The sequence below is a fragment of the Piliocolobus tephrosceles genome, chromosome 4 (assembly GCF_002776525.5).
Source record: "Piliocolobus tephrosceles isolate RC106 chromosome 4, ASM277652v3, whole genome shotgun sequence".
Lineage (NCBI taxonomy): Eukaryota > Metazoa > Chordata > Mammalia > Primates > Cercopithecidae > Piliocolobus > Piliocolobus tephrosceles.
In genome coordinates this window covers 113,684,372-113,699,420 of record NC_045437.1, presented here as the reverse complement: position 1 = coordinate 113,699,420, position 15,049 = coordinate 113,684,372, and the positions used below count along the sequence as shown (strand labels likewise).

The window sequence follows — 15,049 nt, the reverse complement described above, 5'->3', positions numbered from 1 at the left end:
AGACAGACTTTGTCACTTTTAGCTGCAGTGATCTTAACCAGTTACATATAATTTCTCTGTAGTTTCCTTATTTAAAAAACAAAAGAATAACTACCTTAAATCAACCACAGTGAGAGTTACAAACAAAGCACCTAGCACAATGACTGGCACATAATACTAGCACTAAACAAACAGCTATTATTGTTATTGCTATCTCAGAATAACAATAATATTTTATTAGAAGCTGGGGATATAAACATGAATTAAGGCAAGTATTTGTCTCAAAAAACTCAGACTAACCAGGAATACAGAAATGTTCCTTTTAAAAAAAAAAAAAATTACTGCAATACAATGTGAGGAATTTCTAGACGAATGTCTACATTACAGTAAGATTCCAAAGGATCAGTTCTGCTCCACTAAATTGGGGAAGATAGCCCTGAAATTCAGGGTCTAAGATCTGTGTTTCAAAGATAAAGTTTCTGCTTAGTAACTGCTTTAATCTACTGTTGGTAATGACTTTACTTTCAGATGGCAGCACCTACACCTGACCCCTTCCTCAGAATGAGCTTTCTCAGTCAAGCTGCAACACACAACCAAAAAGTTTTCTATATTGCCCAACCTTTTGCAATTCAACTTCTGTACTATTATGTGAAATGTTCAATGCTTCCCAAAGAGCACCAAATACCAATATGCAAATTAAAGAAAACAGAAACCTAAGAGCAATGTGGAAGTGGAGTGGGTGGCAGGATTGTTTTTAGTGTATTAAAAATGGATACAAAGGCCACCTACACTGACAGAGACTAGGAATAAGAAAAAGAAATTCAGGGTTGGGCGCGGGGACTCACACTTGTAATCCCAGCACTTTGGGAGGCCGAGGTGGGCAGATCACCTGAGGTCGGGAGTTCGAGATAGCCTGACCAACATGGAGAAACCCCGCGTCTACTAAAAACACAAAATTAGTCAGTCGTGGTGGCGCATGCCTGTAATCCCAGCTACTTGGAAGGCTGAGGCAGGAGAATCACTTGAACCCAGGAGGCGGAGGTTGTGGTGAGCCGAGATCATGCCATTGCACTCCAGCCTGGGCAAGAAGAGTGAAACTCCATCTCAAAAACAATTAAAAAAAGAGAGCGATTCAGGCATCCAAGCAATGAAGCCATTGGCAGGCCAAAGAAATACAGGGTCAGATGGGTAAGATAACAACTGATCTTTTTCTTCAGTCCAAATGATGGCATGCTATACAGGAGCTCCGTGAATGCAGCACACCTACTTACTTGTCAATGTCTAGAGAAGTCTGGGCAGCTGTCCCACTGTCACTCTTGGTCTTGGCCTCTTTTTGTCTCCGAGTCAATACTTTTAATTAAAAAAAAAAAAAAAGTAAAAAATATATATAATTAGCTACCAGTAAACTGAATATAAAAGACAAAATGTATACGAAGAAGCAAAGTTTAAAACCTTATCCCACTAGGAGAAATACATTGTTTGCGAAGTCTCAATCTTTCTAGCATTGAGAATAGCAATTGTAACATTTGCACCAAAACAAAAGTTTTGACAATATTCTGTCCTCCACAAGATATTCCACTATATGCTAAGCCATGAGATCTAAAGATCTACTCCACACCAAGAAAGGTTTTTGTGTACTATCCCAGCTTGCAGCACTCAAGGGAGGGATTTACACTTTCCCAAGCAAAATTCTATCTGGTATGACACACACTTAAGTGAGGTACTCTATGAAATATAGTAATGACAGCCACATCTGAGTGCCTACATAAGCTCTAATCTTTACAAAACTCTGAAAAGTTCTGCAGTGAGAAAACCGTGGCTCAGAACAGTTAATACAACCAGTCTTTCTTCACTATACTAGTACCACCTCCCAATTCTAGTGGGTATAAATGGCTTTAGCCCAATTGATAGACAAATATATTGTCTCTCACACCAAAAGACATCTGTTTATAAAATCAGTCTCTTAAAGGATCTTGGAGGTTATTTAATCAAGTGTTTTCCAATTCATTCCTTGCATAACAAGAAAAACTATAACAATTTCACGTCAAACTCTACCGTCTTTCCTCCTAACACCTGAATCCCCACAACAGATAATTTAGCAGGGTTACGAGTAACTTAGGTTGTGAAGCATTTATCTAGTCCAGGGGTCAGCAAACTTTATCTGTGGAGACAGACAGTAAATATTTTAGGCTTGGTAGGCCATATGGTCTCTGTCACAACTACTCAACTCTGCACTGTTAGCAGGAAAGCAGTCACAGGCTATACATGAACAAATGGGTATGTTTCAATAAAACTTTATCTATAATAACAAGTATCTGGCTAGATTAGGCCCATGGTTGGCCGTTTGCCTAACCTTCTAGATCAACCTCCTACTCATACAAAAATGCCTTCTATAAATATCCCTGACAAGTAATCATATGGTCTTGACTGTATTTTCTTTTTCTTTTCTTTTCTTTTTTTTTTTTTTTTTTTTTTGAGACGGAATCTCACTCTTCTTGCTCAGGCTGGAGTGCAATGGTGTGATCTCAGCTCACTGCAATCTCCGCCTCCGGAGTTCAAGTGATTCTTCTGCCTCAGCCTCCTGAGTAGCTGGGATTACAGGCACCCACCACCATGCCCAGCTAATTTTTTGTATTTTTATTAGTGACGGGGTTTCACAATGTTAGCCAGGATGGTCTCGAACTCCTGACCTCAGGTGATCCACCTGCCTCAGCCTCCCAAAGTGCTGGGATTACAGACGTTAGCCACCGTGCCTGGCCAACTTGGCTGTATCTTTTAACTGAGGGAAATTCACTTCCTCCTAGGGAAATCCATTCTGTTGCAATCTGGCTCAATCTGCATTTACTGGGGACTATATGAATACATTTACCCGCCTTTCCACAAGTCAGCTCTTTGAACACTTAACAAAATCTTGGATTTACTTGGTTTTCTGCCCCTATTAAAATGCAACCATCATCAAAGGAAGAACTATGCCTAGTTACTATGGCTATTCTATTAAGATTTGGATTGCCGAAACTCTGAATGCCTAGGTTAGCTCTAATCCTTACGACGACCCTCCAGATTGGTATTATTACTTTTCCCCGGTTTTAATGGTATGGAAATAAACTAAGAGGAATTGACTTCACCACACTATCACAACTACTAAATAGTAAAACCCAGGATAGAATCTAGATCTGATTCCTATACTTATGTTTTACCTTCCTAATTAACCTCTTTTAGATATACAATCCAATTTGTCAGTTTTCCTTAATATGTGTAGCACCCCAAACAGAATCCAATATTCAACAAACAATCCAACTAGTAAAAAGAACAGAAGAACCATGAGCTACCCCATGTGGACTCATATTCTACTGATTCAGTCAAGGATGTGTTTGCTTTATTGACAATCCTGGTATACTACTGGCTTAAATTGAACTTAAAGGAAATTAAGATCCATCCCCTACCCTCCCAAATGATCTTCAAATAAAATGTTAACATCACTGGGTGCAGTGGCTCATGCCCGTAATCTTAACACTTTAGGAGGCTGAGGCAGGCGATCACTTGAGACTAGGAGCTTGAGAACAGCCTGGGCAACAGGGTGAAACCCCCGTCTCTACAAAAAAATATAAAAGTTAGCCAGCATGGTGGTGCTTGCCTGTAGTCCCAGCTACTCAGGAGGCTGAGGTGGGAGGATCAACTGAGCCAGGAGGGTTGAGGCTGCAGTGAGCTGAAACAGCGCCACTGCACTCCAGCCTAGGTGAAGAGCTAGACTGTCTCAAAAAATATACAATACAATACAATACAATACAATACAATACAATACAATACAAAACAATACAATACAATACAATGTTACCAAGACAAGTCTCTTAATTCTGTACTTTGGTAACTAAGTTGCTGGGTATTTTTTGTCTCCCCTTAAACACAGGATTTTGTATTTGTCCCCGTTCTTTTCAGCTGAACGTTTCTATTTATTCAGATCATCTGCAGTCTTGACTCTGTCATCTGATGTTATTAGCTCTCTTTCTCAGCTATGTGTCATCTGCATATATGACAACCACACTTTTTACATCTTCATCCAAGTCACCAGGGAAAAATGGTTGTAAAGGATATGGCCAAGGACAAAACTGTGACATGTTACCAGAGAAGTCTGTCTTCTCCCTGTTAAACTTTCCTTTAAATAATTAAGCAAACATTTATTGACAATCTTCAATGTGCAAGTAATTTGGGGAGATACAGGAAATTATGAGGCACTGTCCTTGCTCTTAAGGAGAGTGCAGTTTACTAATGGAGACAGCATACACACTCAAATAACTACAACCCAAGGTGTAAAGAGATATGCATAATAAAACAAGATCACACACAAGCAACTAATAATAGTGTTTGCCTCTGGGGAGGATGACAGGAATACTTGAAGACTGGAAGAGGAAGGAGGCATACTTTTCACTGTATACTTTTCTGTAAATCAAATTAAAAATTAGAAGGGAGGAATCAGATTATATAGAGTCAGGCACAGATTAAATGATCTAAGGTTGCTTCCAATGCAGAGATTTTATAAGTAAAATTAAAGTACTGCAGGAGAAAAACATCCAGGACAGAACCAGCCTCAAATCCACCTCCTATTATATCAACCAGCCCATACTTCTCTATCTTACACACAAGGACTTCATGAGAGATTTTATCAAGTGCCTTGCTGAAATCCATTCTTAAAAGGCTGGCACCTCAAAGATTACAGAATCCTTTAGGAGTTCTATTTTTTATTTTTCTTTTTCTACTTGTCCCCCATCTTGACTAGCACGTATTTTTCCAAAAGAAATACTTGGAAACCACTCCACAGATAGGGTTGGAAAAAGAATTAATTGATTCTAGTACTGTCTATATATCACTATTGCATTTAGCACACTTCTGTTCCTATTCATTTATATGTCAGTTTTCCTTCTACACCATGCAACTTTCTGAATTCAGAGACTCTGGGTTTTATTTTGTTTCTTTTTTTTTTTTTCTCTTCAGCATCCTCAGCAGAGTCTAGGACAGATTAAATGCTAATAAATACTTGCTGAATTAAATTGTATCAATAGATTCTAGGGGAAAAAAGAGCTCTTGTTTTATGAGGACCTACTCTGTGCCAGAGACTTTATAAACATAATCTCTTTCTTTACAACAACCCTACAAAGAATATATCATTATTTCTATTTTATAGTAAATAATTTTTTTTTTTTTTTGAGACACATCTTGCTCTGTTGCAGGCTGGAGTGCAGTGGCGTGATATTGGCTCACTGCAACTGCTGCCTCCCAGGTTCAAGCGATTCTCCTGCCTCAGCCTCCTGAGTAGCTGGGATTACAAGCGCCTGCCACCACACCTTGCTGATTTTTATATTTTTAGTAGAGATGGGGTTTCACCATCTTGGCCAGGCTGGTCTTGAACTCCTGACCTTGTGATCCACCCGCCTCGGCCTCCCAAAGTGCTGGGATTACAGGCGTGAGCCACTGTGCCTGGCTGTAAATGAAATATTAAGTAACCTGATCAAGGTCACAAAACAAAAACAAAAAACAAAAAACAAAAAGCACAAGGAATGCAGTACAAATCTGACTACAGAAGCATATGTTCTTCTACAAGAGCAGGCTGCCTCTCCTGGAAAATAAGAAGCTAAAGAATGGGAAGAGAAAAGGTGGTAAGTGGTAAATGAGGGGGCAGGTAGAAGAGAATTTGAAGGGAGAGACTTGATATTGATAGATGGTTAGGACTATACGGTAATTCTATGATCACAACAGACTGGACTGGGGCTTGCTGCTGTTTTTCCTTTGAAACCTACTGCCCCTACAAAAGAGCAGAGAAGTGCATGTAGGTTGCTCTGAAGGAGCACTTGTGGTTTATGAGGGTTGAGAGAGCTATTTAAACTAGCTACAGGCAGAGAATTCATTATGAAACACATATCCAAAAACCAAACTGCTGATAACAGCAGCCACAGATTTCAAAAGAGAACAATGGGGTCTGAGTACAACTATCAAGGAAAGGTAGAAGAGAACAGGGATCACTGAAAGCTGAGAGAGACGACAATAAACATAAGACCATTACCTCAGCAGATTATATTCCACTGCATGGGAAATGCTTTAAGGAGTTGTACTTAGAACTGTGGCCTGGCACTGTTAAGATACAAATAATCAGTATTGCCTTGTGATGAAGGGTACTCACTGGCTTTAGGGTTGGACAGTAGGTGTCCAAGTTGGGCCTCTACTAGCTGTGTGGTCTTAGGCAAGTTCTGTAACCTGAGTAACAATTTCCTTACCTGTTGAATGAGATAACTGCATTTAACCCGAAGAGTTTTGCTAACAATCATATCAGATACTGTAAGAGTATCCAGCCCACAGAAAGCACTCAGTAAACATTAGTTTTATTCACTTACTATTTGTTTATACAATTTGCATTATTCTTCTTCCAGATTTATTTCTTAGCCTCATCCAAAGACTTAAACCCATCCGTGCAACCAGTGACCACTAGCTAGCCTACAATTTGGGTTAGAACTTAGTCTTAAGTGATTTCCATACTAAATTTTACAAACAAAATGGACAAATAAATAGCCTAGGCATTACAGAACAATTATCAATACCATATAAACACCAACACATTTGTTTCCAAAATTCAAAGAAGATAAGCAATCAAAAATAAAAAACATATGGCCTAGTACTATAAATTGTAAAGACAATGGTTCCCTGAGGAGAGTGGAAATTATATACACAAAGAAGGGAGTTTTGACAGAATGACAAGGGGTTAAAGTCTTCTCAGTTTGTCTCCCTCAACCTCAAAACCACCTCAGCAGAAAATAATGGGAAGCCACAGAGTTGTGTCTGTTCCTGCTAAGATCACCCCTCTTTCAGCCTAGCATTTCTTCAGTGGATATAAGGAAAAGAAGGGAAGACAAGCTCCACCTGCACACAGTGAGACAGCCATGCTGCCTGCCTCCCTACAACCAATGACCTCAGGAACTAGTCTCAATTAAAGGTTATTATTAGCACAAATTATTGGCTGGGTAAGGTGGCTCATACCTGTAATCCCAGCACTTTGGGAGGTCAAGGCAGGCAGATCACTTGAGGTCAGGATTTGTTCCAGACCAGCCTGGCTAACACAACAAAACCCTGCCTCTACTGAAAATAGACAATTTAGCCGGGCTTGGTGGTGAGTGCCTATAATCTCAGCTTCTCGGGAGGTTGAGGCAGGAGAACTGTTTGAACCCAGGAGGCGGAGGCTGCAGTGAGCTGAGATTGCACCAGTGCACTTCAGACTCTGTCTCAAAAAAAAAAAAAAAAAAATCTGCGAATCTCTGAGACATGTGGCTACTTAAATTTAAGTCTTAATTAGAATTAAATATAATTTTAAATTGGGCCAGGTGCAGTGGCTCACACCTATAATCCCAGCACTTTGGGAGGCCAAGGTGGGTGGATCACCTGAGGTCAGGAGTTTGAGACCAGCCCGACCAATATGGTGAAACCCCATCTCTAGTAAAAATACAAAATTAGCTGGGTATGGTGGCACATGCCTATAATCTCAGCTACTTGGGAGGCTGAGGCAGGAGAATTGCTTGAACCTGGAAGGCAGAGGTAGTAGTAAAGCTGAGATCATGTCATTGCACTCCAGTCTGGACAACAAGAGCAAAACTCTGTCTCAAAAAATAATTAAAAAATTGAATTCCTCAGTCCCATGAGCCACATTTCAAACGCTCAATAGCCACATGTGGCTACCATATTTGACAGCACAGATATAGAACATTTCTATCATTGCACAAGTTCCCACTGGATACTGCTGTTCTTTCAAGAGATAACCAGGACCAATCCTGTTATGCCTTAACTGTGTTTACCTTGAGCACCAAAAGAAATCCAAGCCTCCTCTGGCATACCTCTTCAACTGGATTCTCATCCCCATTTGCCACCATTCTTGGTGATTTCAATATCTACATATTAGACTGACCCATATGATGCTGCAGTTTTTATAAGTTCAACCCAAGATATGATCCATCCAGTAGTCCAGCCTCTCAGTTCCTTGACCTCTTGTTTATTAATTCCTATGGCTCCTACCACCTCAGCCTTTCTCCAGTGGGGTTCCAAGAGGGGAGTAAGCCTAATGCCCTAAGGTATCCACTAAATGTTATAAATCAATTTCTGTCCCCTGCATCTAAAATGGTACCAGCTATGTGTCATAACTGGGAGAAGTGAGCAAACAATCAATTCATTTTCTGACTTCTATGGTTCCAATGAAGAATTCTAGCTGAGCCTATCATTAATGATGAGCTCAATTTCAGGTGCCCATTCTCTGATCACCATCACCTATCTTTCCCAACTCACCCTCTCTAATGTTCTTACACCAATCACCCTTTAGCCCCACTAGGACATCTAATCCTATACTATCATCTTTTCACTATTACCCCGTCGTATCCTCACATTCCTTCTTACCTTAGTTTACCTAGTTATCATATTAACAATCCCCTTGAATATTCCCTCAACTTCTTTCTACTGTGCTTCCTTGCAAAATCCAACTTTGGTTAAATACAGCCCTCCTACTTATTATGTGTCCCTATCTGCTGAATGTGACAGGAACAAAAACACATATAACAGTGCTGACTGGGCTCACTTTTTATTTAAGATCAAAATCTTAAGTGGTCCCTCACTACTGCCTAGCAATCCTGATATATTTTCCTAGTCGGTTCATTCTTCCATCCTCCCAGGTACATTTCACATCTTCTCTGCTATTCTCAAACCTCTAATATCCATTCTGATTCCTGTATCACCATTCTTTTTTATTTAAATATAACTTTATTGAGATAAATTCATGTACCATATAATCCACCCATTTGAAGTCTATGATTCAATGGCAAGTACTTGGGAGGCTGAGGTGGGAGGATTGCCTGAGCTGGGGAGGCAGAGGTTGCAGCAAGCCAAGATTGCACTACTGCAGCCTGGGTGACAGAAAGAGAGTTCTTTATATATTCTGGATACTAAACCCTTAACATACATATGATTTGCAAATATTTTCTTCTATTCTGTAGGTTGTCTTTTCACTTTCTTGATAGTGTCCTTTGATGCAGAGAGGTTTTAAATTTTGATAAAGTCCAATTATCTTTTCTTTTGTTGTTTGTGCTTATGGTATTATATCTAGGAATCCATTGCCAAACCTATGATTGTGAGGTTTTATCCCTAAGACAGTTCCCCTGACTCGCTGAGACAAGGTCTCAACTATGTTGCCCAGGTGGGACTCAGAGGATCCTCCTGCCTCAGCCTCCCGAGTAGATGGGACTTAACACCGTGTACCACTGTAGCTGCCTATAAAAGCTTTATGACTTACATTTAGGTCTTTGATCTATTTTCATATGTACTATAAACAAGTGGTCCGACTTCATGGTTTTGCACGTGGATATTCAGTTGTCCCAGCACTACATATTAAGAAGACTGGATTGTTTTCCCCCACTGAATTGTCTTGACATCCTTGTCAAAAACCAATTGCCCACAAATGTATGGTTTTACTTCTGGACCCTCAATTCTATTCCACTGAACCGTCATGCCTGCCTTTATGCCAGAACCACGCTGTCTAAATTAGTAAGCTGTAAAATTGGAAAGCATGAACCCTTAACTTCGTTCTTTTTCAAGACTGTTCTATTCTGTGTCCCTTGTATTTTGGTATGAATTTTGGGACCAACTTATCAATTTATACAAAAAAGTTAGCTGGGATTTTTGTGGGTTTTTTTTGTTGTTTGTTTGAGATGGAGTTTCGCTCTTGTTGCCCAGGCTGGAGTGCAACGGTATGATCTTGGCTCACTGCAACCTCTGCCTCCTGGGTTTAAGCGATTCTCCTGTCTCAGCCTCCTGAGTAGCTGGGATTCTTCTGTCTCAGCCTCCTGAGTAGCTGGGATAACAGGCATGTGCCACCATGCCTGGCTAATTTTTTTTTCTATTTTTAGCAGAGAGAGGGTTTCTCCACGTTGGTCAGGCTGTTCTCGAACTCCTGACCTCAGGTGATCTGCCCACCTCAGCCTCCCAAAGTACCCAGCCTAGCTGGACTTTTGAGAAGGATTTGAAATCTGTTGATCAACTTGGTGAATACTGCCATCTTAACAACATTAAGTATTCTAAACCATGAACATGAAATACCATTCCATTTATTTAGATCTTGTTTAATTTCTTTCAACAATGTTTTATAATTCTCAGAGAAGTTTTTTATTCTTTTGTCAAACATATTCCTAAGTATTTTATTATTTTTGATACTATATTAAATATAACGCTTTTCTTAAATCCATTTTCAGATTGTTCACTGCTAGTGTACAAAAATACAGTTCATTTTCTATATTGACCTTGTATCCTGCAAACTTGCTGAACTCGTTTATTAGTTCTAAAGGCTTATTTTATTTCAGTGGATTCTCTAGGATTTTCTATATAAAAGATGTCATCTGATAGAGTAGTTAACGTCTTCCTTTCCAACCTGAATGGCTTTTATTTCATTTCTTTCCTAACTGTCCTAGCTAGAACCTCTTTTACCATGTTGAATGGAAGTGGCAAGAATGAACACCCTTGTCTTGTTTCTGATTTTGGGGAAAGCTGTCAGTCTTTCACCATTAAGTATGATATTAGCTATGAGTTTTTCATAGATGCCCTCTATCAGGCTGAGGAAGTTCCTGTCTATTCCTAGTTTGCTGAGTATTTTATTGTCATGAAGGAGTACTGAATTCTATCAAATGCTTTTTCTGTGTCCATTTAGATATTGTGTGGTTTTTGTCCTTTGTTCTACAATATAGTATATTAACTGATTTTCTAATGTTAAACCAACCTTTCAGACTTTTTGATGAGAAAAAAAGTAGTACCAGAGAGAACTTCTACACTCTTCCACCACCAAAAGTATTAGTCTATCTGCATCTGTACCCATATCCTCTGCCTTCCCTCCTACTGCACAGAACGAATTGCTCACATGGCTATGTAAGGCTAACTTTCCCATTTGACCCTGAATCTGAATGCTTTTGCTTAATTAAGGATTCCCCTCCTGCCATCATCTCTCCTGAAACATCAGTTTTTCCCTCTTTTTTTTAGATCATTCCATCAGCTTACAAATATTCAGTAATATTTCCCATAAGGTTATTTCTAGACTTGTATATCCTACTGTCTGCTCAACATCTTCATTTGGTTATTCACTGGGCATCTTAAAATTATGTACAAAACCAAATTCTTAATTTCTTCCTCCAAACCTGCTCCTACCCCAGTGTTCCCGCTCTCAAACAACGAAGTCATCATTAACCCAGTTGCTTGGGGCAAAACCTTGATTTCACCTTAGTCTTTCTGGTTCTCTCACACTCCAACGAATCCTGTACGCTCAACCTTCAAAATATTCCCAAATCTGACAACTTCTTTACCTCACAGCTACCTCTATGGTCAAAGCAAACATCAGATCTTCCCTGGAATAATGCGAGAGCCATTCCCCTCCACCCCTGCTTAGTCTCCTCAATTCCATTCTTGCCCCTGTCCCTCTATAGATTATTTTCCACACTGTAGCCAGAGTTAGATTACATCATTTCCTATTCTCGACCCCTCTATGGCTTTTCATCATATTTAGAATAAAGTACAAAAACCTCACCTCACATGATCTGACCACTGTTCATTTCTTCTCTCCTTTCCCCATTGCTCAATCTAATTCAGTCATTGTGTCCTTCCTGCAGCTCTAAGAAACACGCCAAACACACGCTTGCTTTAGGGCCTTTATATTTATTCCCCGACCTAGAATGACTGTATTCAAATATCACCTCAAGAAGTCTCCCTTGATCTTCCCCTTTAATCAAGCTCCCTTTTTTCCTCTGTTCTAGTTATTCTCCATCCCCTCTTCTTGCCTCGTTTTTCTTAAATTGTATTTATTATCTGTTTCTCTCACAAAAAGGTAAGCTTTATAGAACACTGACTTCTGTGTTTAGTACTGTACCCTCAGCTTGCAGAACAGTATCTGAGTTATAGTTGCTGCTAAATAAATACTAATTGGGTTGTCAGTAAAGAAGTACAAATACTATAGTTAAACACAACACGGTGATCTTCTGAATTACTCAAAGAGGGGCTTTCTAAGTTGAGTACCCTACAATTGGCTTAGCCAGAAACCTGAGTTAAGACTGCCTTCTCTCATCTTGACCAGTCACAAGGTCTGCTTCTCTCGCCAAAAGACTCTCAAGTCTGTCCACTTTTTTTTTTCTTTTTTTTTTTTTGAGACGGAGTCTCACTCTGTCGCCCGGGCTGGAGTGCAGTGGCCGAATCTCAGCTCACTGCAAGCTCTGCCTCCTGGGTTTACGCCATTCTCCTGCCTCAGCCTCCCGAGTAGCTGGGACTACAGGCGCCCGCCACCTCACCCGGCTAGTTTTTTGTATTTTTTAGTAGAGACGGGGTTTCACAGTGTTAGCCAGGATGGTCTCGATCTCCTGACCTCATGATCCGCCCGTCTCGGCCTCCCAAAGTGCTGGGATTACAGGCTTGAACCACCGTGCCCGGCCAAGTCTGTCCACTTCTACTAAGACTGCTTTATCATCTGTCTCTCTGCTTTTAGTCTCCTCCAAATTATGGTTAATATTTCAGTATACTGTATTGTCTTTCAGTCTTTATTTTGAATCCTTATGTAATACTTCATCTTGTTTTTGAACACTGGGTTAAGTTGTTCATTGTTATAAATAATGCTTTAATAAACCATCTTTGTCTATACAATTTCATCTAAATTCTGATGATGTTTTTAGAGTAGATTTCCAAACTTTAATTCATGGGTCAGAAGATATGAATTACTTTTAAGTTCTACATATATATTATCAAATTGCTTAAACAAAAATTTCAGCTGTTAAAGATTAAGCTATAAATATTATAGACATGTACTAGTAGGAAGTAGATCAGTAAAAGTGTACCTCTTAAGAGAACAAGCTTATCTCTAAGCTTGAAAGAAAATTGCTACAATTTGAGTAGGGAGGGAGGGGGCCTCTGTGGCTTTTTTGCAGCAAAGGCAGTTTGTCATTGCAGTACTGTCTTTGGAGTCTAACTGCCTTTGAATCCTATCCCAGAGTAGGTAATTACAGGCTTGAAGCCTCTAAGCCTTTGTTTGCTCATCTGTAAATGGACCCAGCAATGCTTATCTTTTTAGGGTTGTAAAGATTTCTACTTAGGAACTACCAACATAATCACGTAAGATATTTGAGTTAGAAGCTATGTCTATTAGAATAAGATGATCAAGTCTAGTACCTGAGAGAACAAGAGATTGTCAGAATGGATAAAAGCATGACCCAGTGGTATATTGTCTACAGGAGACACATTTTAAAAATATGCCGGGCGCAGTGGCTCAAGCCAGTAATCCTAGTACTTTGGGAGGCCGAGACGGGCGGATCACGAGGTCAGGAGATCGAGACCACCCTGGCTAACACGGTGAAACCCCGTCTCTACTAAAAAATACAAAAAACTAGCCAGGCGAAGTGGCGGGCGCCTGTAGTCCCAGCTACTCGGGACGCTGAGGCAGGAGAATGGCATGAACCCGGAAGGCGGAGCTTGCAGTGAGCTGAGATCCGGCCACTGCACTCCAGCCTGGGCGACAGAGCAAGACTCCGTCTCAAAAAAAAAACCAAAAAACCAAAAACAAAAAGAAACACAGATCAGTTAAAGGTAAAAGAATGGAATACCTTTGCATCAGGCAAACAGTAGGAATAAGACTGAAATGAGTAGAACCATATCTAGTTGTTCTATCAGATAAAATACACTTCAAGAAATAATTCGCTGGGCGTCATGGCCCATGCCTGTAATCCCAGCTACTTGGAAGGTTGAGGCACAAGAATCCCTTGAACTTGGGAGGCAGAGGTTGCAGTGAGCTGAGACAGTGCAACTGCACTCCAGCCTGGGCAATACAGTGAGACTCTGTATCAAAAGTAAAAAAAATAAGAAGAAGAAGAAAAGAAGGCCAGGCACAGTGGCTCACACCTGTAATCCCAGCACTTTAGGAGGCCAAGGCAGGTGGATCACTTCAGGTCAGCAGTTTGAGACCAGCCTGGCCAACTTGGTAAAACTCTGTCTCCGCTAAAAATACGAAAATTAGCTGGCCATGGTGGCGGGTGCCTGTAATCCCAGCTACTCAGGAGGCTAAGGCAAGATAATAGCTTGAACCCAGGAGACAGAGGTTGCAGTGAGCCAAGACTGCGCTACTGCACTCCAGCCTAGGCAACAGGGCGAGACTCCTTCTCAAAAAAAAAAAATTATATATATACATACACACACACACACACACACACACACACACATATATATACACGCTATCAGAGATAAAACTGGAAATTACATAGTATATTTACATGTTGGCTCAATAATTTATATGAAACCATGAAAGACTAGAATATCTACCACAATCTGGCCAGGCACAGTGGCTCATGCCTGTAATCCCAGCACTTTGGGAGGCGGAGGAGGGCAGATCACCTGAGCTCAGGAATTCGAGACCAGCCTGGCCAACATGGTGAAACCCCATCTCTACTACAAATACAAAAATTAGCCGGGCGTGGTGGCAGGCACCTGTAATCCCAGCTACTCAGGAGACTGAGGCAGGAGAATCACTTGAACCCGGGAGGCAGAGGTTGCAGTGAAGCCGAGATCACACCACTGCACTCCAGCCTGGGGGACAAGAGCGAGACTTCATCTCAAAAAAAAAAAAAAAAAAAAAGAGTATCTACCACAATCTTGAAAAAGAACAAATGAGAAATTATGCTACCTGACTTTAAGACTCACTATGAAGCTACTATAATCAAGACACTTGTACTGGCATAAAGACAAACAGATCAGGCCGGGTGCGGTGGCTCAAGCCTGTAATCCCAGCACTTTGGGAGGCCGAGATGGGCGGATCACAAGGTCAGGAGATCGAGACCATCCTGGCTAACACGGTGAAACCCCGTCTCTACTAAAAAATACAAAAAACTAGCCGGGCAAGGTGGCGGGCACCTGTAGTCCCAGCTACTCGGGAGGCTGAGGCAGGAGAATGGCGTGAACCTGGGAGGCAGAGCTTGCAGTGAGCTGAGATCCGGCCACTGCACTCCAGCCTGGGCGACAGAGCGAGACTCCGTCTCAA

The 15,049-nt window shown here is 40.7% G+C and overlaps 1 protein-coding gene across 7 annotated transcripts in view; it reads right to left on the bottom strand.

Annotated features, from left to right (window-relative positions):
* Positions 1-15,049, bottom strand: part of UIMC1 (ubiquitin interaction motif containing 1) — a 99,015-nt gene that overhangs the window by 5,136 nt on the left and 78,830 nt on the right. For all 7 annotated transcript variants that reach the window (XM_031935459.1, XM_031935460.1, XM_031935465.1 and 4 more), the window contains one exon: positions 1,251-1,329. In XM_031935459.1, coding sequence (XP_031791319.1) covers positions 1,251-1,329 — 79 coding nt within the window. The remainder of the gene's footprint in view (positions 1-1,250; positions 1,330-15,049) is intronic.